Raw genomic sequence first — 22185 nt, 5'->3', positions numbered from 1 at the left:
GGCTGGCAAGACTAAGCAACATGGCTATATAGTTTGATCTTGTAAGCCAAAATAAACAGCTTTTGGCTCATCAGATACACAGCCAAGAGTTCACAGCTATGATACAAGACACTGCCCAAAATCAATGAATCAAGCCTGATTACAGTATTGATACAGTCTGACAGGTATCATTGCTGAATCATACATGTTGCTCTGGCTGCACCAGTATCAATTCCAGCATGAATTCCAGCATGATTGTATCAAGGCTGATAGATTCAGCTATGCTCATTGCCATATTAGCTGCCCAACATCCATGATTCAGGATGCATTAGGCCGGATCAGGACTGACATCATTCATGAATCAATCACAAACTCTTGGCTGTGTAGATTAATTGCAGATTGGCCTTTAGCATAATCAAAATGGCAGCAACGTAAGAAAGACTTTTCTTTACTTCATTGTTAACTCCTACTAGTTTTACTTATTTTGCAGGCAGGGGACTGGGTGAAAGGATAAGATACATGCTCTGGGAGTGTGAAATTGACTACAAAGAGAGGATACTGACCAAAGAGCTCCTAGCAGAGCTGAGAGCCAAAGGTGACCTGTTATTTCAGCAAGTCCCTCTTCTCGAAATTGATGGATTGAAACTAGTACAGTCAAGCTCAATACTCCGCTATCTTGCTCGTAAGCACAACATGTATGGGAAGAACGATACAGAGGCTGTAGAATGTGACATGATAGCCGATGGATTGATCGATGCTATCATGTATTTCGGAAGATATGTATTTGCAAAGGATAAAGAATCTCACATCACAAATGAGATTATCCCTAAGCTACCACGTTACCTCAAACCAATGCAAGACAGGATAGAGAAAGGAGAGTTTCTTCTTGGAGGCCATATTTCTTATCCTGACCTTTTACTCTTTGAGCTACTTGAGTCCATCTCTGACATCATTCCAAATACGTTGGACGAATATCCTTCGTTGAAATTGTGGTATGGGAAAATGTGTAAGAGGCCGTCAATCAAAAGGTTTCATGAGTCGGGATCTCATTATCCTTTTCCTGGAGACGACTATGTTGCTCATGTTATTCAAGTATTGGATCGTAAGTGACACTGGCTTTTAACTATTAGTACTAATAATGTAGTCTGCATTATTTTTTGTAGTAAATAACAATGTCATAAATGATAAAGTTAATGTACTTTGTTCACATCATGTATAAAGTTGTATAAATACATGAACGTTAAATTTAAAAATAGATATAATAAATTATTTGCACCATTTAAAGAAATTACAGCTAGCATTAGGATCATGTTTGGAGCCATCGGGCCGCCCGCAAACGTAAAACTTTCTGTTGTGATTTGGTCCTGGTTTCTTTACCACTCTTAGTACAGCTGGTTCCTTGTGTCCACTACATAGTGGTGCTTTTGGTGGAGCCTTAAAGACTTTCTGCCAATCAGTTGAAAGTTTACTGCCACTGGAAAGTGTTTTAACATCACGTGACCTTGATAGCGAAACAGGTGCTGCTTCTTTCTCTTTCAACGTGCAAAGTTTCTTAGAACTGCTTTCTTTAACTGGCCCTGAATTCGATCTCTTTATCGGGCTGACACTAAAGAAGCTAGAGAGCTTGCTTTGCTTTCCTGCAAACTTTGAATAAAAAGATGAGCAAAGATGTGATAAGGTCGGCGAGGGCATAAGAGATATTGAAAACTGAGTCACAACAGGACAATGATCTGAACCCATCTCATCCTGCAATACATTACTGCTGACCACACTCTCAGCTAGTCCTCTTGAAGCTAGTATGTAATCGATTCTCTGTCCATAGTTCAGCTGTCTTGATCCAGTAGCCGTGCACCAGCAGGTGTACGAGCCTCTTTCCGTTGGGTGTAAGTATCGATACGTATCCAACAAGACCTCGTTGGTAATGGGAGGAGTTTTTGATATAAATGATAATAATAGTTCTTTGGTTTTTGGTTCTTTAGTAAAAGTCTATAGGAAATGGGATTGTAATTGTGTTTGCTTGTGGCTTTACAAAATAAACTTACTGGCATGTCTTCCATTGCAGCTGAGTCAATGATGTCAAGGACACAATTAAAATCTCCACAAATAAGAACATCTCTAAATCACAAAAGACAAACCATTAATGACTGAAACATTTCTTTATGACAAAAAACACAAAATTTTAAATTTTGTTTTATGTGCTCAAAATTATGTAGTTCAAAATTGAGATGTATATCAAAATATAATAAAATGGGATGTTTTGGTGCCAATTTTAAATCATAGCTTAAAACTTTTTAGCCGAAACGACCTCAAAAATTTTACATAATTCAAACTTACTTTCCACCTGCTTGTAGTCTCTTGGTTCTCTCGTGTAGTACACTCAAAAAATGAATTTTATACGGTAACCTATCCGGATTGTCTGGATCAACACGTGGACAATATACATTAATGATGACAAGACCACGCCCATTCTCCTGAAGATGCTCAGTCAATAGACCACGCCCTTCATTATTAAGTTGTTCAGTCTCTTCATCGTTCAGATCAAGGACAGGAAAACCTATAGAGTCCTTTAAGCCGACATGACAGCTGCCTGTGATACCTTCTTCTACTGCTACGGGCGTGACAGTGGTACGGCAAAATGTGGCCACACCTACAATAAAAACAAATTAATTACGAGGCTAATATTAGTAACGCATGCAGCTGTATGTAATTATTTTAATTACCTGAATATCCTTGGCGAGTCTTGCAAAACGAGAAATATGATGTATAACCTTCTGCAATTGCAATATTCTCTTCTATTTGATCTTCTAGCATGTGCAGAGAATATGTGCATGTGTTATTTACAATTTTTTTTAATTTGCTCAAAAATTGAGTCAAAGGCCAAATTTCAGCAAAATTTAAAAGGGGAGAATTTTCCATTTTTATATTTTTTCTGATACATATACATGTTCTTAAGTTGTGTAGAAAGTTTGAGCTGATTCCAATCAAATTTGGACTTTTTTGAATTTAACAATTTGCTTGAAAACATGAGGCTTTAACTTACTTGTTGTTTTAACTTCTTGCAGACAGATAATGTCGGCTGAGAGTGAGTCCAGGAAATCCTTGAGGTTAGTCTGACGGTTCTTAACTACTGCCTTCAAACCATTCACATTCCAAGTAAGAACTCTCATCTCGATCTCATTGCAAGGAGTAGGCGTGGTCTTTTGACATGAAGGGAGTGGCTGGCTAATGCTGCATGCATGCATGCAGCATCTAATATGGCTGACTTGGAGAAGCAAATAGAGCTGGTTTACAAGTGGTTACTAGGCAAATTCGACAACAATTATCAGTATATTACCGAGAAAGAAAGAGATGGTGATCCAACGCATGATCCAGTCTTTTCTAGATTCTTTGCTGTAGATGCTCCAAAATTTGGTGCCTACGTCCTAGTTGCCAGGCAAGGACTCCATGAAACTGATCAGGTTTATAGGCAAAGGATTTATGCCTTGCAAATCAACTCAGAAGAAGGCTGCGTCATGAACCAGATATACAGGCTAAAAGATGAATCTTGGTTTGACAAAATTGAAAAGGATCCCACCAGTGCAGTCCATCTTGATCCATTGGCTGATGCAGAGTGCATGGAGGGATGTGGCGTGTATTGGACATTCTTACCAGAAGAGAATCGTTTCCATGCTGCAACGAAGGAGGACACCTGTCGTTTTGAGAGTAAACTTAATCCTGGGAAGACCGTCATTGCCAATAGTGATATCTACTTGAGTTCAACTGAGCTGTGGACAAGAGATCGAATCGTAGACACTGATGGAAACAAGTTGTTTGGGTTTAAATCTGATGAACACCACAAGTATCGACGATGTGAAATGTACAAGGGGAAAGCAGAATATGATGGTGGATCCGAAGAAGTCTCTGTTCACAATCAAGGAGGAAAGGTCAATCTTGGAAACGGAGTTACGATAGTGCTTGAGGAAGCTTTTGATTTTGTAATGAATTGCAAAATCTTACGACTTTCATTTTTGAAAGCTGACAAGCAAATAGGAGTGGCATTTTTTAGTTGTGATGCAACCACAATTGGTGCTAAATTTGATAGTGTAAAGGTAATTTTGGATAAACTTGCAAAATCATAATTAATGATAGATCTAAATTTTAGGATTTTTTTATTTAAAAAAATATTAAAATTTTGTCTGCTGTGGAGGAGGGAGTGGCTGGCTAGCTAGTAGCATTGCAGCAACAAAAAAAAAGCCTTGAAAATGGCTGACTTGGAAAAGCAAATAGAGTTGGTTTACAAGTGGTTACAAGGCACATTCGACAACAATTATCAGTATATTACCGAGAAAGAAAGAGATGCTGGTCCAACGCATGATCCAGTCTTTTCTAGATTCTTTGCTGTAGATGCTCCAAAATTTAGTGCCCACGTCCTAGTTGCCAGGCAAGGCGTCCACGAAACCGACGGTGACAAGATTTATAGGCAAAGGATTTACGCCTTGCAAATCAACTTAGAAGAAGGCTGCATCATGAACCAGATATACAGGCTAAAAGATGAGTCCTGGTTTGACAAAATTGAAAAGGATCCCACCAGTGCAGTCCATCTTGATCCATTGGCTGATGCAGAGTGCATGGAGGGCTGTGGTACTTATTGGAAATTCCTACCAGAAGAGAATCGTTTCCATGCTGGGACAAAGGAGGACACATGTCATTTTGAGAGTAAACTTAATCCTGGGAAGACCGTCATTGTCAAGTGTGATATCTACTTGAGTTCAACTGAGCTGTGGACATGGGATCGAATCGTAGACACTGATGGAAACAAATTGTTTGGATTTAAAGCTGATGGACACCACAAGCATCGACGATGTGAAATGTACAAGGGGAAAGCAGAATATGATGGTGGATCTGAAGAAGTCTCTGTTCACAATCAAGGAGGAAAGGTCAATCTTGGGAATGGAGTTACAATAGTGCTTGAGGAAGCTTTTGATTTTGTAATGAATCGCAAAATCTTGCGACTTTCATTTTTAAAAGCTGACAAGCAAATAGGAGTGGCATTTTCTAGTTGTGATGTAGCCACAATTGGTGCTAAATTTGATAGTGTAAAGGTAATTTTGGATAAACTTGCAAAATCATAATTAATGATAGGTCTAAATTGTAGGATTTTTTATTTCAAAAAATATAAAATTTTGTTTGCTACATAAAAGTATACGGAAATTTTCTTTGTCAGTATACGGAGATGGGTGTGGCAAAATAATTCAAATTGTTTGGAGCGGTAGAATTGCATCTCTTTTCTTTTTCAATTCATTATGGTTTTCACTAATCCAGAGGCTCAGTCTAAAGATAAGCTCAAGGCCGAATTAAAGAAACATGGAGTTTCTTTCGCTCCCAATAAACCAAAGGATTACTACGTGCAACTATACAGGGAGAAAATACTCTTGGAAAGGCCAGCCCGCCACAGATCTGAGCTTTCTTCCGACGAGGAATTTGTTAGCCAGAAAATAGTAATAAACATGAGAAATGATATAAATTATGATAGTTTTGGGCTTGTTTAGGGCTCTAGGTCTCCCGGGAGGCATTATTCAAAGGTAGTGAGCGTGGAGCATTATACAAAGCAGTTGTCGGGCTACAGTGACTCAGAGCTGGCCAAGGAGCTCAAGAAACACGGTGTAAGCTCAGGGCCCATCACAGTCACAACTAGGAATCTCTATGAAAAGAAACTGGCCCGTGTACTCGTTGATAAGGCTAAAGGTAAAAGTGTGAAGGAAAGGTGATCATAATACAAGTTATTCTAATTAGAGCCTATCGTATCACAAAGCTCAAGTGGAGTAACTGTAGCTGCTGAAAGTGACGAGGATTTTTCAAGTGACAATGAGAAGGAAACCGTTGATGCTCCTCCTCCTCGAATGTACTCTCATCAGAAATCCAAGAAGGTATATGCACATGAACTCTTATACTCACTCTTGAATGCTTTTTTTCCTTATTTTTCCTAGCCACCAAGTCTTGTTGCTTCCACTCCAGCCCAAACATATAACCTTCGTCCAAGACCACAGCCATCTCAACCTACCCCACGTCCTCCCAGTGTAAGTGGCAATAGTAATACTTGCATTTTTATGTTATTGAAATAATTATGATTACTAAAGCATAATAATAATAGTATAATAATAATAATAATAATAATAATAATAATAATAATAGTATAATAATAATAATAATAATAATAATAATAATAATAGTATAATAATAATAATAATAATAATAATAATAATAATAATAATAATAATAATAGTATAATAATAATAATAATAATAATAATAATAATAATAGTATAATAATAATAATAATAATAATAATAATAATAATAATAATAATAATAATAGTATAATAATAATAATAATAATAATAATAATAATAATAGTATAATAATAATAATAATAATAATAATAATAATAATAATAATAATAATAATAATAATAATAATAATAATAATAATAATAATAATAATAATAATCAGCAAATGATGTACAATACATACATGTACATGTACTTGCATTATAAGTAAAATAATGCAAGGCTTTTGTTTTGCTGTAGAGTTACATGTACAATGATGATATCAAAACAATGGAAGTGAAAAGTTTATTTTACTTCAGTTTTCCAGTAAAACTATGAATTTGATTTAATAAGCCAGATGCATACATGTATACATAGCTTTACTGTCCTTTATGCGTACATTATTATTATTAGACCCAAGTGACTGATCCTAAGGCACCAGCAAAACCAACTGCTCCTCCACCTTCAGCTGCTCCTATTCGCCCGTACAGTGCCACGTGGTGTCACATTCGCCTCATACTCAACTTCCTTGTCCTAATAGTCGTGTTTCTAGTTGCTGTGATAGGACTTGACTATCTTCTTTATGACAAGAGTAGAGTAGTTGACTGGTTCGTACTCAAGTATCCATCACTAGCTCAATACATTAACTACCATTAGACTTCCTAGCAACTTCATACATTATACATCACTATTAGAGTACATACTATTACATTAAGTACTATGGTTTTAGGCTCTTCAAAATAAATAAATAAAAATTATTTTTATTTTTATGAAGCATCTGACACACACATGATGCACACAATTATAATAATAATTATAACATTAGTCTTATTAAAAATAATAATAATTATTAGTTAATATATAAAACTCAATTTACACAATTTTAACGTCACAGAGAAAAGATATAAAATAAAATGCTTTTAAAATCATGAATTTGTCTCAGTGACTAGGCGGAGCATTATGAAAAACTGTTTTTGCTTTACTCTTAACAGTAATCTCATCAAGTCTATGTAACATGTTAATAAACTCAACTCTTAAAGACCCAGGACTGACTAGCTCTTCACTTTTGGAAACTTTCACAGCTGCTTCTTCAGCTGCAACGTGATACAATGAGAGAGAATGGCCGCATGTCATGAGAGAGACATCTTCTCCCTTTCCTTTGACTGATCCTATAGTGGCTGCCATGATTCCAGCAGCACACTGGACAGTGCAGTGTAGTTTGTCCATGCCTAATTGGGTGTTGTTGATTTCATAGAAGAATTCGCCACACGTTACAACGTTGATTTCAAACAGGTGGATGCAACAAGCTAACTGTGCAGCTAGCTTCCTACCACTGTCAAGAGCTTTATCTGTTGAAACATCTTTAATAGATTGATGACGGAATTGCCCTGTGTTACATGAAACAAAAATTAATATTGCAATGATAATAATAATTATAACAATAATGATGAATGATTTCATTACTGATTGCAACTTGCATACAAGCTAACTTAAAGCTGCTTAATAAATAAATGACTGACCTTTTAGCACTATTTGAGGTATGGCTGTGTTCTGCCTTTGGAATATCTTCTACATTATGCAACATGATATCACTGCTGTCATGGCATTATAAATAACTAACATACCTCTTTCTTCCTTATAAAACGTGGTGACTTCTCAATGCTACATGTTGCATTAGGCGTTGATGGTCGCTCTTCATCACCGGCAGGCTTTAACGAGCACATGGCATTCGCATCATCTTCAGCATTAATAATACCCTTAGCTTAAGAGGAACACATAACAATGATAATTCATGCATGTTGTACATACCTCTGCTCATTATGTCCAAAGATATTGCACATATGTCTCCAAGACGGCCACTGATAACTGCAGGATTACACGTTGTCACTAGCTTTCTTGTCAAGTCCTTCCTGGCATCGTCTGTCCCTGACTCCCAGGCTACGACGACCAGTGGAATGCTACTAACACTATAATGCTCAATAACTGCTTCAACAATGTCTCTTTTTGATGATGTGTCCACTAGTAGTACCTGAGCAGTAGCTAACTGGGAGCTTACATCTTCTGCCTCTGAAAATAATTAATAATAATTTTTTACTTTTAAAAAATCTCATTTACCACTTTGTTTACCTCTTACGATGCTAATTTACAAATCAAGATGTAAACAAAGTGGCAAAAACAATTCCAAAATCAAATATGGCTTGTAGAAATAATAGTAATAATGGTAGGCCTACCTTCTGGTATTAGAGGGTAGGCTCCTATCGCAAGCAAGGCTGACGCCACAAAGTCCTTTGCAACTGAGGGCAAGATACACATAACGACTGGACAGGTGCTTTTGATGAGTGCTATCTCATGCCAGTTTCCCTCCTGTGCGCCTTCTTCTTCTACTTTCACCTCATGAATGTTGCCCAATGATTTGCTGCGAAGACCACCATCTCGAGGCACTGGGTCTGTCGTCCTCTTCTCATCAACCGAAACAGCCGTGGCTAGCGGCTTTTTGTTTTTAGGTTTAAATAAAGATCCTATGGATTTCTTGGACTTTGATGGAGTAGCCATTGCCTGAGCTTTTTCTTTCAGATTTACCCCTGGAAATTGGAAAGGCTCTGTATGCAATACTGTGTATTTAACCATGCAGTGTGACGTCAGTGCTCAAATTGAATGCCAAAAGTACCACAAAATGGCAGCTCCCTTGGATGTTGCAGCCCGAGCTGCCTCTTTTAACGTATTGCTACAGGTAATGGTATATATTCTCTCATTTACTGGTGCATATATGTGTAATAGGTGTCTCTCAGGGTAGCTTCTTTTGCACTCAACGGCTTTGTCCTCAGATACGTCCATGCTGATTTATTGGGTGTGGTCAATTTGAGGTGCTACTAACTTTTATTTACAAATAATACTTAGATGTTTTATTTATTCATTAGATTGACACTGCTTTATAATACGATATTATTTTTATCAAGGGAGCCATTCCGTAAGGCAGCCCTCTCAAAAACATCCACTACAAGACAATGGCAGTATACATTCAATTTGATGTGGCTACCGTAAGCTACCAGTATTACTATAAACAATTATATTATTATATCCTTGTTATCAATTTAACCGCCTTAATAAGAAGACAGTAACATTCCAACTAGTTAGATGCATATTTATTTTATTGTAAAAGGGAAAATAAATTAAAATACTCAAGATTAGTGGCTATCAGAATCATTACATGGCACTGATTTCTGCTTATGTGAGTGGTTATGTGTGGTATCTTATGCAGATAGAGATAGATATAGAGAATACTAATTACTCCACTCACTTTACAATTTTTTGTAATTTATATGAACTATATATAGTCTATACTTCATAGATGGATTGCATGTTTAAAGTTAAGCTATAATGTAACACCGAGTATGAGTATTGTTTAATGCCTGGTTGCTGTCTTTTAAGCAACAGTCCAATGTCAATGCTGTTCATTAAGAATATGTTTTATAGTTTTCTTGTTGGCATCGTCTGGTCTGCTCTTTTATCATTATTATGGATAAGTCCACTTTTACAGCAACCCGATATGCCTGGAGACTGGATTGGTGTTGCTTGTTTTGCAATCTCAGGACTCATTGAACTGTGTGTCGAGCCATTATGGGTACTAGCCCAACTGACACAGCATGTGTCAATAAAGGTTAGAAATACATGATTTCTTCTCTCTCTCTCTCCCTCCCTCCCTCTCTCTCTCTCTCTTTCTTTCTCTCTCTCTCCCTCCTTCTCTCTCCTCTTTATAACTTCAATCTTTCTACTAGTTTTAAAGTAGAACATTAATTTGCTTAGTTTGCGTCCTGCTAAATCTTATTTTGACTAGAGTACAAGATTGTTTGCCTTTGCTGTATTGCTTTGTTTATGTAAACTTTTTCCCATTGAGCAATTACCATGAAAAGTAACATGATTACTGGTTACATTTTCTTAATTTTTCTCATCATTAAGGTAATTGCTGAGGGGATTCCACAAGTTTTCCGTTGCTTGATAGTAGCAATCTGTATTGTCTTTTATCCACAGTATGGAATCTTGATATTTGGAATAGCTCAGGTTTGAATATTGTAATGCTGGCATTGATGTCATATTACTACTGTAGGTTTTATGCTCCATTGGCTACCTGTTAGTTTATTTCACTTATTTCTTTTCTGTTGGTGGCAATCAGTTACCAATTGATTCTATCTCTAAAATATTTCCTCAAAAATTCTTAGGGAAAGTAAGCCTAACCAATAGCTATCAGTAATAAATGTTACCAAAAAAAATTAATAGTATCAAGATCAGACCCTGGTTAATTTATCAAAAAGCTTCTTCAAGCAATCACTACTGAAGCAATTCTTAACTGATGGTATAGGGCCACGTTTACACAGCAACGAAAACGATGCAATCCGCCTAGTTTTGTGCTTGTTTTATGCTTCTGTTTACACAGAAATGAATGAAAACATGATAGAATCTTGAACTATATGGAAACGAAAACGGTTTTCAAAGTGGATACTTAAAAAACGATGCGTTTTCTGTTGCTGTGTAAACGTAGTCTAAATATATTATAAACATTGCATGCACTACATGCATAAATGCCTGCATGCATTCATTACATGTACACAGCGGTGCATATTATGCTTATACTTAACATTGTATGTAGGCGAGAGATACATCATGACTATACTGGGTCTATTGACATTCGCTGAACAAGGTGTGTCATTGAGTGATGTCACTGTAATCATTACTATTGCTACTACATTGTTATTCTTATTTTATCAGTATACAATTGGACTGTGAATCCCCCAAATACGCCCACTCTCTCATGCATATAGCCATTCCTCTGCATCACTGGATAATACTTTTAGTCTAATTACTTATTAGTAGTAGTTGTGATAAAGTTAATTCATTTTTGTTTCTCAAGGTGTGTATGACATTGTTAATAATCTTGGATCACTGGCTGCGAGGTTCATTTTTTTGCCGATTGAGGAAAGCTTTTACGTATACTTCTCATCAGTTTTGGTTCGAGGAGAGAGACCAGAAAAACAGACAAAGGTTTGCACCTCACTTATTGCTAGATAAAAGGGAGAGAGAGGCAAATGCAAATGGCGGGGCAGTTAGTAGTATCACTCTTATGTATTATTATTAATGAAGGAATTGAAGGAAAGAACACAGAAGCTCTTAATTGAGAAAATAAAACACGACGATGCTTTGTTCAAATTTAAAGTTTCTATACAATTAATTATACAGCGTATACACATTTCCTTATGTGTTATACCATATTAAGCCTCCTCTTCATCAGTTTTAATAATTGGTGTTCTGGTATACCAGCCAGTGAGGCACATAATTCACTTTTGATAAATGTCCTCCCACAGATGCCATAATACAACAGAGTAGGCTTCTGTTTTTGAGCCTATGCCCTGACACAATTAAATGCAAGTGGTAGTGAGAAGCATTTGAAATATTTCTATTATTAACAGCAAGTTGATATCAATAGGACTCCATTACATCATCAGCTAATGTCCTGTCTCTCCTCATCAAAACAGTGACACTCATTGCTTTGATGATAATAGCATTTGGAGTCAATTACTCTGACTTAGCTCTGGATATATATGGAGGTAGCATTCTCTCGCAAGGAATAGGTATACATGTATTTATTATTATTATTATTATTATTATTATTATTATTATTATTATTATTATTATTATTATTATTATTATACAGTGCTATCATTTAGCGAAATAATAATAATAATAATAATAATAATAATTTTTATCTATTATTATTTACTACCAGTGTGCAATGTATCAAGTTTCTTATACTTTGATCTAATTTCATTATTATATTATTTATTCTCTACACGTAGGCCCAGTGCTATTGAAGTGCTATTGTGTCTACGTGCTGTTCCTAGCTTTGAATGGCATCACAGAGTGCTTTATGTTTGCTGCACTCAGTCAAGATGAGGTTGACAGGTATACTGTTATTTTCTCTTAATATTTTGATCACATGATACCATACAACGTATACAAACATGTACTCTATGCCTTAAGGCATAATATCTTATGTAATTTATTGTTACTGCAAATGTATTTACAAATGTACTGCAATCATTTGTTACTCGGTCTCACAATCTTTGTATTGATGTTGACAGTATGCCTACAAGTGAAAGCATCATCCTGCTAAATCAACAACACTGAACTCACTTTCCTGTCATAATTAGCCACTGACCTTTATTGTTATCTGATGCCTGGTATACTAATCCAATCAATGGGCATACAAGGGGATTATGTAACGGACAGTTTGGATAATTGTTGGTGCATGATGCTGTTTATCAAATTGTTGATATCAATGTTGTGTATTATAAAGAATTATAATTATGTGTATATTTTGACTAGACTGATTATTAGTTATCATTATCATTATTATTATTATTATTATTATTATTATTTATTGTTATTATTATTATTTTATTTCCATTGTATTTTAGGTATAATAAGAATATGCTTGTGTTTTCACTCATATTTTTGAGTGCCGCTGTAGTCTTGATTAAATTGTTTGGCAGTCCAGGATTTATAATAGCAAATTGTATCAATATGTCGGCAAGAATCATTTACAGGTAAACAAAGTTTGGTAACAATGACAGCTGCTTGACAAGTGGCCTTCAGCTTGTTTAGTCAAAATTAATATATGACTATGATAAAGTAATGAATGTTTTGATATTATTTTCATATCTTTTTTTGTAGTGGAAAATTTATTACGAATTATTTCAGACAGTCTTCACATAATCCATTATCAAAAGCAGTACCATCATTACCAGTTTTTATCAGTTTGATAGTGTCTTGGATCATCACTGCAATATCAATGGTATGTAGATCAACTGATACTGTCAGCTAGTGCTGTATAAGAAGTACATCAATATGCGTCAGAATTCAGAAATGGCCATAACTTGAAAATTTGAGCTCAGAATTGACTCAAACTTTCTACATAGCATAAGGACATCAATATGTATCAAAAAATGTAATAAAAATTTGGGGTGATTTTGGAGCCATTTTTCAGAAAAAACCATGGGCTATAGCCTTGGGTATTTTTCAAAAATTGGCCCTTTTTTTAAAATGGCCATAACTCGAAAATTTGAGTTCGAAATCAACTCAAACTTTCTACACAGCATAAGGACAACAATATGTATCAGAAAATGTAATAAAAATTTGGGGTGATTTCGGAGCCATTTTTCGGAAAAAAACCATGGGCTATAGCCTTGGGCATTTTTCAAAAATTGGCTCGTTTTTAAAAATGGCCATAACTCGAAAATTTGAGTTCGGAATCAACTCAAACTTTCTACACAGCATAAGTACATCAATATGTATCAGAAAATGTAATAAAAATTTGGGGTGATTTCGGAGCCATTTTTCGGAAAAAACCATGGGCTATAGCTTTGGGTATTTTTCAAAAATTGGCTCGTTTTTAAAAATGGCCATAACTCAAAAATTTGAGTTCGGAATCAACTCAAACTTTCTACACAGCATAAGTACATCAATATGTATCAGAAAATGTAATAAAAATTTGGGGTGATTTTGGAGCCATTTTTTGAAAAAAACCATGGGCTATAGCCTTGGGTATTTTTCAAAAATTGGCCAATTTCTTAAAATGGCCATAACTCGAAAATTTGAGCTCAGAATTGACTCAAACTTTTTACATAGCATAAGGACATCAATATGTATCAGAAAATGTAATAAAAATTTGGGGTGATTTCGGAGCCATTTTTTGGAAAAAACCATGGGCTATAGCCTTGGGTATTTTTTAAAATAATTCCTGTCTATAGTTTATATTATACTTTTTTACACCACAGAGTACATTTTGCTGTTCATTTGGTGCAATTTATCGTCTTATTCATATAATTATTGGGAGTGGCTGTTTTCTGACTGTGGGTGTGGTCATAACTTTAGTGGAACGTGAATTAATGACATTTTTCATATCCCGTCTACCAAGTAGATTTCAGAAGTTACTAACACGTAATAAAACTGACTAATTGTAATACATTTAATAATTGTTAAAAATTGTTAACATATCATTATAATTTTCATTCAACTCCAAGAAGTACAAGTTTATGCTTAGTAACATTGGTATGTGGCAATACTTCCGATAACTTATTAATATCCTTCAACACTGATAGTGATAACTAGAGAGAGAGTGATAGGACTAAGTGAAGGATGAATTGACTCACCTGTGGATTGGGTAGTTTAACTTCTCTTTTACTAAATTCTCGTATCATGTGATCAGTTCCAGCCTATAATAATAATCACATGATAGTCACATGACTGTGTGTGCGTGTGGCACTTACTGCATGATATATCCTGGTATCATTTAAACGGACAATGACATCATCAACTCTTAGAAAAAACCTCAACAGAATAAAGAAACCACTGGCCATCACCCGCTGAAAAATAATAGATTAAAATAATAATAATAATAATAATAAATTAAAATAAAATCCCAAAATCTGACAGAACACATTAATGGTGGGGAGTTCTATAGCTACAGCAGCTGCTTTGTGTTTCTTACTATTTTGACTCTCAGTTCAGCAGTTCCGTTGTCTGCCAGTTCGTCTTCAAATAAAACAATATCATCAAAAAAATGAATCCTCTCTTGAACTTTTAATCTCTCATAATCAATCCCAACATCTGTCTCTGACACCTGCACCACATGAACCCATGAGATAAACAAACAGAGACATTTTACTTGTATTTTATCGTTATACGATCCATTGTATTCTGTAGTAAAGGTCCAATCAAACGATTTCACTTTGTCCTTAACTTTCTCGAGACCTTCTGACCTGTAAAATTCAATACATATAAATAAATATACAGTAAAATTATACACAAAAGATCAATACTACAGCACACACAGACACTCTACAATTACATGTACATGTATATACAGCTCCAATTGCACACTCCACAAAACAAGAAATACTAACTTAATAATTAATAATAGCAATTAATAATTAATTTAACTTAGACCTTGTTGCTCTCCATTCCTTAGCGGCTGCCACCTGAACGCTTTCATGATGAGCGTCCACCATTTTGAGTGCATCCAGAGGATTAAACTCAAAACCAGGGCCCCCGACATGCTCCATGATTAATCTGTTGTTAGGAAAAACCATCTCTGGTAGCCATGGTAGCTCAAGCTCACTAGAATACCTACAATTTTCGGAGTTTTACAGAAGTAAACGGAGTAGTGTATCTGTAATCCAGTACCTGCAAACGTTGCATTTACCACAAGACTCATCGCTATTGGGACTGCCTCCTTCACATTTTGATTTTAAGATATGGCTCTTGATCACACTGATTTTCCATGGTCCTACATCAAAAGACTCCATGTTAGCCTTGAGCCACACCTTCTTTTCCCCTTCACCACACCTCTCTTTCTTGTCACATGACTTCACGTGGCTATAAGATTTTGAGCTGGATGTTGAGAGACAAGGTATAAAGTCACTACTCAATGGCCTAGGGAGTAGACTAAAGACACAGCCCTGACAGTAGACAGTCCTAAAGGTACTCCATTGCATTGACTGAGTGTGGAAAGCACAGAGCAAATGGTGAATGTTGCAATTTGTAAACTCCTTTGATGGCTTTATTTGTTCTAGCATGTTCTTTTGAAAGTGTGAGTATGAAAAAATAGTCTCTCCATCAAGCAATGAGGAAATATATCTACTTGCACTTGAACTTAAACTTGGCTGTGCATGTCTGAGCTCCACCCACTTCTTGCTGGCATATAAATGTGATATTCATGCTTTATTGAATGAATGAGGTTAGCTCAGTGACATCATGTGATGCATAAATTAGCATTTGTTGATCTAGCTTGTATTCAGAAAGGTGAACTTGCGAGACTAAGTTTAAAACGATGGAGCTAAGTCTTTTTCTTCTTGTCAGTGCAGCAATAGTTTTGGTTTCTCAGGGACAGCCTCCACCACCACATCCTCCCCCAATTATATCAGAAACATTTAGTTCCGGAGTGAGTAGACCCTTGTTATGCACGCTACAATTTATAATGCTCTGCTTTGTAGTTTAGAACTAAAGAGCCAGAGTCATCAAGTGATGAAGAATTTTATTATACTGGTAAAGTGCAGCTGGAATGGTATTGCATGTTCTTGTTGTATAGGTGAGATTAAGACCAACTTTGAGGAACAGAAATACTTCTCACTGATAACAACTGTATTTGAGGATATGCCAAAGAGACATGAATGGAGACTAGAGCTGTATGAGAGGAAGGAGACTTACATCTTTGAATGGTATTTATATATTTATAAGAAGTGCATTATGCATAAGATGAGGGTTACCCAATGGATTTAAGCATAGTGCTTCTTGTCAGTGAATTTTGAAGTTGCAAAATTGAGCCAAAGTCCCTGTACAGAGACTTTGACCAAATTTTGCCAAAAATGAAAATTTAAGAATTCTTCATTTTTATTACATTTTCTCATGCATATACATGGTCTTATGTTCTGTAGAAAATTTGAGCGGATACCAATCAAAACTGGATTTTTTACGAATTTTTAAAGTTGCTCAAAAAGCCATGTATTAGCTCATGAAGCTTTCCGTTCATGAAGCATATTGTTTAGCTCACTTAGCATACTTTGTGGTAATGATTATAATTATTTTACAGGGAAGGCAACAGTACAAAGCCAAGTGGAATATGCAAAAAGCAGTCAAACTCTGGTGTCATGTCACCACGGTTTAGTTGGACTAAGAATGCGACCTATTCTGAAACTAAAATGTATGGTGATCGCAAAGTTGACATCTTCACTGGCTGGGTAAGTAAGCATTGTGCCATGGATGATATACTTTTGCATTTTAATCGTAGTTTAATACTACTAAGGATAACATTGGTGTAGATCAGGAAAAGAAAAACATCCCCTTTTTTGCTACAATGCATTTCGATTCTGAATTCTACATTACCTATTACTATCATGATTTTGATCCTACTCCTCCTCCATCAAACACATTCACTATCCCTGAGGAATGTCAAAGAAAGTTCTAATTTATTTATAAGGAACACTTTTTGCTACTTGTTGCTACTCTCATAGTGATTGCAAAGTTATTTTTTAAATAAAATTCTCATTTCTATTACACATTTTTATGGTCAAATTCAATCATGATTTATTTGCAGGCTGCAGCCCCGCCTCATTGTGGGTTGGGACTTTTATATAATTATTTTAGTAAAAATGTCCTTTCTTGTGACCTTGCTGTCTTCTCATTGGCTAGAGTTGCTGCTGGTTATATGCTCAGTTGTCTTTCTTGCTTCCATTCCTTACATAGTGTCTGTCTGCAAGCGGCAATGGAGACTCCAAAAGTGCTTAAAGGCTCTTCCTTCTTCAGACGAAACTGATTCGCATTGGTTGTTTGGGCAAGGTCCAATGGTAATGGCAGTAGTCCTGTGTGATTGTGTCATTTTCTTTTATTTTGTTGTTCTTGCAGTCAATCAAGATGATAAAGTCTGGCGAGTTTCTTGACTATTATGCGAAGTATTGGAAGTTTGGAAAGATAACAGTCGTGCCTCTGGGACCATTGTTTAATGTGATCTTCTGCAATCATCCTGATGCTCTCAAAATATCTCTGGCAAAAGGCAAGAAATAAAGTAATTACCTTATCATTTATGGTTTTTTTACAGATCCAAAAGCTGATTTTGTTTATTTTCCCTTAATGCCATGGCTAGGTAAGACTTTCTTCATTCATTTCATATTCTATTTTTTTGAAAGGTGACTCTCTTTTGACTGGTAATGGGCACAAATGGGCTAGAACACGTCGTCTTCTAACACCTGCATTTCACTTTGACATACTCAAGCCCTATGTTAGGGTATATCAAAGCTGTACCAAAGAACTTGTGGTCAGTTTATTTATGCACAATGAAGAGCATGCCTTTACAGCTTTATTGCAGCCCTTTTGACCTCATTTTGTATTGTGCACCCCTTTACTATAGTAATTTTAGACTTTTGTTTTTATAAAATGACCTTTTATAGCTGTCACTGTGACACTTGTGTACAGGATGCTGTTTAAACAATAAAATTTACCTTACTCTCTACTACATGTAGACTAATTGGAAGAAGCTAGCACTTTCCAAAGAGCCTTTTGATGTTTTTTCCAGCATCAGTTTATTAACACTTGACATAATGCTTAGGAGCACTTGCAGCTTTAAGAGCAACTGCCAAACAGAGAAGTAAGTGCAGGCAATGGTGAGATGATCCTTCACTATATTTTGTAACAAGGACTCACTCACCATATGTAGCTGCAGTTTATGAGCTCTCACATTTAGCAACAGAGAGGATGCTGTAAGTCTATCATATTGTACAATATTACCATTACTGTCTGTTATTTTAGTTTCTCTCCAGCTTATTTTGACTGGGTATATGCACTGATGCCGTCAAAATGGCGCTATGATAGAGCATGTAGACTTGTACACAAGTTCTCCATGGACGTCATTAAAGAAAGACGGAGTGCATTAGCAGATCTACATGTAATGGACCATTAATTTGTGTTTTATTTATGCTTTCAGGCAAAAGGAGAGACAGATGTCCTGAAAGGTGACAAAAAGAGGAAATACATTGACTTTATTGATATACTACTTGAAGCAAGAGTGAGTTCAACATTAATATTATATTACTTGTATTTCTTTTCTTTTAGGATGACGATGGTAGTGGATTAACTGATGAAGAGATAAGAGCTGAAGTGGACACGTTTATGTTTGAAGGTCACGACACTACAGCATCAGGGATTACCTGGACACTGTACAATCTTGCAAGATACCCTGAGCATCAGCAGAAATGTAGGGAAGAGGTTGATGCAGCATTTGAGGATGGAGATGAATTGTCATGGTAAGCAGCTCAAGCCTGCATTTGATTATGCATGCTGCATTGCAGGGAAACTGTGAAAGGTTTTACGTATCTCAAATACTGCATTAAGGAGAGCCTCCGTCTTTTCCCCCCAGTACCTATAATTGTTCGGACTCTTGCAGAAGACACGAAATTTGAGGATTATACTTTACCAAAAGGAGCATGGATATCCTCTAATATATACGGGGTTCATCACAGTCCAGAAATATGGGAAGATCCAGAAGTATGTTGGAATGAAATGAAAAGTTTCTATCATAATTTTTGTTTTTTATGAATTATTTTTCAGGCTTTTGATCCTCTTCGTTTTGCACCAGAAAATGCAAAAGACAGGCATACTCATGCCTTTGTGCCATTCTCTGCTGGACCAAGGTATATGCATGATGTGTGTACTCATGGTATAGCCATTGGGTTTGAAAAGAGGTTTTTAAAGTAGGGTGACTAACAGTTTGTGATGATGTATTAATTGTACTTTTACTAGACCTAGGCTATAGGGGTTCCCAAATCAGCTCTGTGCATTATAAATATTTGTTAAATATACATTTTTTGTTTTAATTGCAGGAACTGTATTGGTCAGGAGTTTGCTTTGAATGAAGAGAAGGTTGTGCTTGCTTATATTCTGAGGAATTTTGAGATATCTCTCCCAGACGATGAGAGGAAGAACGTCACCAAATTATTTGCTCTCATTCTTCGTCCTAAAGGCGGTCTTTATCTCCAACTGAAACCTAGAAATATTTGAGACATTTATGATTAATTTTGATTTATCTTTTTTATAATTTGCTACTAACTTTGGCAGACTAGATAACTACGCATGCGCGAGTTCTTGAGGTGGGGGTGGGGCTGTCACGTGTATGTGATTTTTTAGCTTTTGCTGATGGTGTTCAGAATCATGAAAAGAATTCTTCTACTTTTATTTTTGTGTTTCCTCGCTGCAGTAAGTCCTTTATAAACACTACATGACTCCCTACTCTTTCAATATAGGTAGGAGAAGAGACTAGTGTGGATAGGGCGAGTGTTGAAGCAGACAAATGCCCTGATGTAAGTATGAAACTGTTTTCTTGTTATGAGCTTGTTCTTTCTCCCTTCAGCATTGCAATCGTCATGGTGTGTGTATATCTAATGGCTCTAATCCTTATTGTGTCTGCGATGATGGGTGGGGAGGCGTGGCTTGTGCTGATGTACGCTATGACCTGTCAGCTGATGAACCTATTTCAATTACAATACGGGATAAACAAACAGGTGGGGATATTTATTAAAATATGATTTGAATGTAATAGCCCTCGCTCTCTTTTCCTCTTCTTCCTTCTTTCTTTCTCCTTTAGTATATTGTAATATTACAACACAGGTTCCTCCATTTAATAATTTAACTGTTTATCTTCAATCTTTTAGTAAATGTAAGTATGCTAATGCTTATCCCTTAAGTTGATTATTAGTGTGTATTCCCAATAGTACCTGCTGTTTCTACTCCCTCACTCTATGTTGGTAGAGATTATTATCCAGATTCAGATAACAACGAGGTTTGGGACTTTTTTAAAGTGCTTATTTTTTATTCTCACTCACTCTCACTCTCTCTCTCTCTCTCTCCAAAAAGTACAGTGACATAACGACTGCAAGGCAGAAATCAATCACTGTCCTTGACCCAAGTAACCCCATTTAATAACACTCCTCTTTCTCTCATTATTGTATTTTACTTGAGTCCTTTTCTCTAGAGGCTGGTAATTGGTACATAGCACTAGTTGGCCGTGACTCCCCATCTCTCATACTGACCATACAGGTCAACATGGATGACGTGTGTTTCAGTAATTGCTCTGCAAATGGAAAGTGTCAGCCTCCGGACGATAAAGGGTGATTATAATAATGACACCATTTCACACAATCAACAGCAGTTATTGTACACAATTGAATGTTATGATTATTACTGCACGTGTGTACATGTACCTTTTAAATGCACCTGTATGATTAATCATTTTATTATGATTTAATGCGTTCCATATTTTATGAAGCCCTTGTTCCAGAAATTAAGTGCGACCACAAATGAAAGAAAAATAATGTTTGACATCTCAATTTTTAATTATCATTTTTTAGTTATGTCAAGTGCCTGTGTAATTATGGCTATCAAGGAGAATATTGTGAAGAGTATATGCCAGTTATGCGTCAGTCAATTGATATTCTCCTGCTGTACTGTTATTATCATAATTTATAGGCAATGCCACTCCATACACCGGTCACGTTGATCATGGACTTTGGAATTATTGGCATTTCAATATAACTGTTGAACCAACTAAAGGAATGTTCTTATTACTTAGTGTGGGTGGGGCAGCAGATAAGCAGAATCTACCAGGTAAAGCATCATCATTAGTGCTATATCTGTTTTTTTTTAAATAAAAAAGAAATGGTAATATCAATGGTGGTTGCTACATTTAGTAGCATGTACTAATGATTTTAGCCAATGGCCCATTGCACAGTCTTCAGTTGCCATCATCATCTTCTTCACATCTTTGTCTCATCTAATGTAGAGTTGTATACTCAGATAAATGGTAGACCTACTGAGACACAGTATGTATGCCATCAGCCGAACACCAGCAGCAGTACTGTTAGTCTTATTGAGAACGATTCGTCTTATACTTGTGTTGTGAATGATACTACAATGTTAGGGAAGGGAAACGCTTGGTATATTGGTAAGGAGAGAGATAGAGAGATGTGTGGTGTTATTTTCTTCTTGTTCAGGAGTCCTTGGTACAAAGTTAAGTGAAGTATCAGGTAATTACACTGTTATGGCAACACTCCATTTGTCGGGAACTCCTCCACTGCTGCTGTCTTCACCTCTTCTTGAGGAAAATATTGTGGCAATGAAATGGAAATGGAAACAGAGGAGAGTTTTATAAATTCTATTGAGTGATCCTAAGGAAGAATCAATTTTTATGAAACTTTGTGTGTGTGTGTGTGTGTGTCATTTTTTAATTTGTTTTTAATGGCTGGACTTTAAATGAGATTCATACATGATTAGCTACAAGACTGTGTGGGCGGGCTCAGTGCTTTA

At 36.0% G+C, this 22185-nt stretch overlaps 9 protein-coding genes across 11 annotated transcripts; 6 read left to right on the top strand and 3 right to left on the bottom strand.

Moving 5' to 3' along the window:
* Window positions 1-93: 93 nt before the first annotated feature.
* Window positions 94-1194, top strand: LOC100633506 (glutathione S-transferase A4-like). Its single transcript, XM_003384950.3, has 2 exons — window positions 94-410; window positions 453-1194. The coding sequence occupies exons 1-2, from the start codon at window positions 400-402 to the stop codon at window positions 1087-1089; spliced, it is 648 nt and encodes a 215-aa protein (XP_003384998.1). The 5' UTR covers window positions 94-399; the 3' UTR covers window positions 1090-1194.
* On the bottom strand, window positions 1165-4135 carry LOC100633380 (DNA-(apurinic or apyrimidinic site) lyase 2-like). Its single transcript, XM_003384949.2, has 5 exons — window positions 3020-4135; window positions 2700-2783; window positions 2314-2626; window positions 2022-2094; window positions 1165-1965 (listed from the first exon to the last, which is right to left on the bottom strand). Exons 1-5 carry the CDS (start codon window positions 3219-3221, stop codon window positions 1246-1248), a joined length of 1392 nt encoding a protein of 463 aa, XP_003384997.2. The 5' UTR covers window positions 3222-4135; the 3' UTR covers window positions 1165-1245.
* Window positions 4136-5204: 1069 nt separating this feature from the next.
* On the top strand, window positions 5205-7163 carry LOC105312015 (lamina-associated polypeptide 2-like). The gene is made up of 5 exons (XM_011404313.2): window positions 5205-5456; window positions 5508-5703; window positions 5752-5885; window positions 5946-6035; window positions 6697-7163. Exons 1-5 carry the CDS (start codon window positions 5262-5264, stop codon window positions 6937-6939), a joined length of 858 nt encoding a protein of 285 aa, XP_011402615.1. The 5' UTR covers window positions 5205-5261; the 3' UTR covers window positions 6940-7163.
* Window positions 6989-8920, bottom strand: LOC109580707 (uncharacterized). The gene is made up of 5 exons (XM_019994182.1): window positions 8514-8920; window positions 8092-8349; window positions 7908-8044; window positions 7803-7851; window positions 6989-7670 (listed from the first exon to the last, which is right to left on the bottom strand). Exons 1-5 carry the CDS (start codon window positions 8908-8910, stop codon window positions 7222-7224), a joined length of 1290 nt encoding a protein of 429 aa, XP_019849741.1. The 5' UTR covers window positions 8911-8920; the 3' UTR covers window positions 6989-7221.
* On the top strand, window positions 8902-14398 carry LOC100633251 (protein RFT1 homolog). 2 transcript variants are annotated; one of them, XM_019994179.1, is made up of 14 exons: window positions 8902-9013; window positions 9061-9146; window positions 9201-9320; window positions 9757-9940; window positions 10240-10341; window positions 10388-10504; window positions 10558-10633; window positions 10928-10978; window positions 11189-11319; window positions 11762-11906; window positions 12132-12237; window positions 12753-12881; window positions 13009-13129; window positions 14112-14398. In XM_019994179.1, exons 1-14 carry the CDS (start codon window positions 8909-8911, stop codon window positions 14289-14291), a joined length of 1653 nt encoding a protein of 550 aa, XP_019849738.1. In that variant the 5' UTR covers window positions 8902-8908; the 3' UTR covers window positions 14292-14398. The 2 variants fall into 2 exon arrangements, with proteins under 2 accessions (XP_019849738.1, XP_019849739.1); XM_019994180.1 differs by lacking the exon at window positions 10928-10978.
* LOC100632997 (TIP41-like protein) lies at window positions 14261-15685 on the bottom strand. 2 transcript variants are annotated; one of them, XM_011404311.2, is made up of 7 exons: window positions 15520-15682; window positions 15283-15462; window positions 15002-15095; window positions 14825-14956; window positions 14604-14699; window positions 14487-14549; window positions 14261-14441 (listed from the first exon to the last, which is right to left on the bottom strand). In XM_011404311.2, exons 1-7 carry the CDS (start codon window positions 15639-15641, stop codon window positions 14343-14345), a joined length of 786 nt encoding a protein of 261 aa, XP_011402613.1. In that variant the 5' UTR covers window positions 15642-15682; the 3' UTR covers window positions 14261-14342. The 2 variants fall into 2 exon arrangements, with proteins under 2 accessions (XP_011402613.1, XP_019849742.1); XM_019994183.1 differs by having other exon boundaries at window positions 14825-15095; window positions 15520-15685.
* Window positions 15686-16089: 404 nt separating this feature from the next.
* Window positions 16090-17411, top strand: LOC109580708 (uncharacterized). Its single transcript, XM_019994184.1, has 5 exons — window positions 16090-16276; window positions 16329-16380; window positions 16424-16553; window positions 16925-17072; window positions 17123-17411. The coding sequence occupies exons 1-5, from the start codon at window positions 16166-16168 to the stop codon at window positions 17297-17299; spliced, it is 618 nt and encodes a 205-aa protein (XP_019849743.1). The 5' UTR covers window positions 16090-16165; the 3' UTR covers window positions 17300-17411.
* A 57-nt stretch (window positions 17412-17468) lies between these two features.
* On the top strand, window positions 17469-19950 carry LOC100632868 (cytochrome P450 4F1-like). The gene is made up of 12 exons (XM_019994181.1): window positions 17469-17678; window positions 17737-17884; window positions 17930-17974; window positions 18018-18145; window positions 18351-18475; window positions 18525-18587; window positions 18637-18772; window positions 18812-18892; window positions 18940-19130; window positions 19176-19371; window positions 19435-19517; window positions 19707-19950. The coding sequence occupies exons 1-12, from the start codon at window positions 17484-17486 to the stop codon at window positions 19882-19884; spliced, it is 1569 nt and encodes a 522-aa protein (XP_019849740.1). The 5' UTR covers window positions 17469-17483; the 3' UTR covers window positions 19885-19950.
* A 1-nt stretch (window position 19951) lies between these two features.
* LOC100632741 (uncharacterized) lies at window positions 19952-22137 on the top strand. Its single transcript, XM_003384944.2, has 11 exons — window positions 19952-20079; window positions 20127-20183; window positions 20234-20384; window positions 20468-20539; window positions 20595-20662; window positions 20737-20788; window positions 20855-20990; window positions 21231-21298; window positions 21349-21486; window positions 21662-21823; window positions 21873-22137. Exons 1-11 carry the CDS (start codon window positions 20020-20022, stop codon window positions 22028-22030), a joined length of 1122 nt encoding a protein of 373 aa, XP_003384992.2. The 5' UTR covers window positions 19952-20019; the 3' UTR covers window positions 22031-22137.
* The last annotated feature ends 48 nt before the right edge of the window (window positions 22138-22185 follow it).

Source organism: Amphimedon queenslandica, unplaced genomic scaffold (genome assembly GCF_000090795.2).
Source record: "Amphimedon queenslandica unplaced genomic scaffold, v1.1 AMPQUscaffold_13481, whole genome shotgun sequence".
Taxonomy (NCBI): Eukaryota; Metazoa; Porifera; class Demospongiae; order Haplosclerida; family Niphatidae; genus Amphimedon; species Amphimedon queenslandica.
Note: the sequence above shows the minus strand (reverse complement) of the source record. Positions and strands in the feature narration are given on the sequence as shown.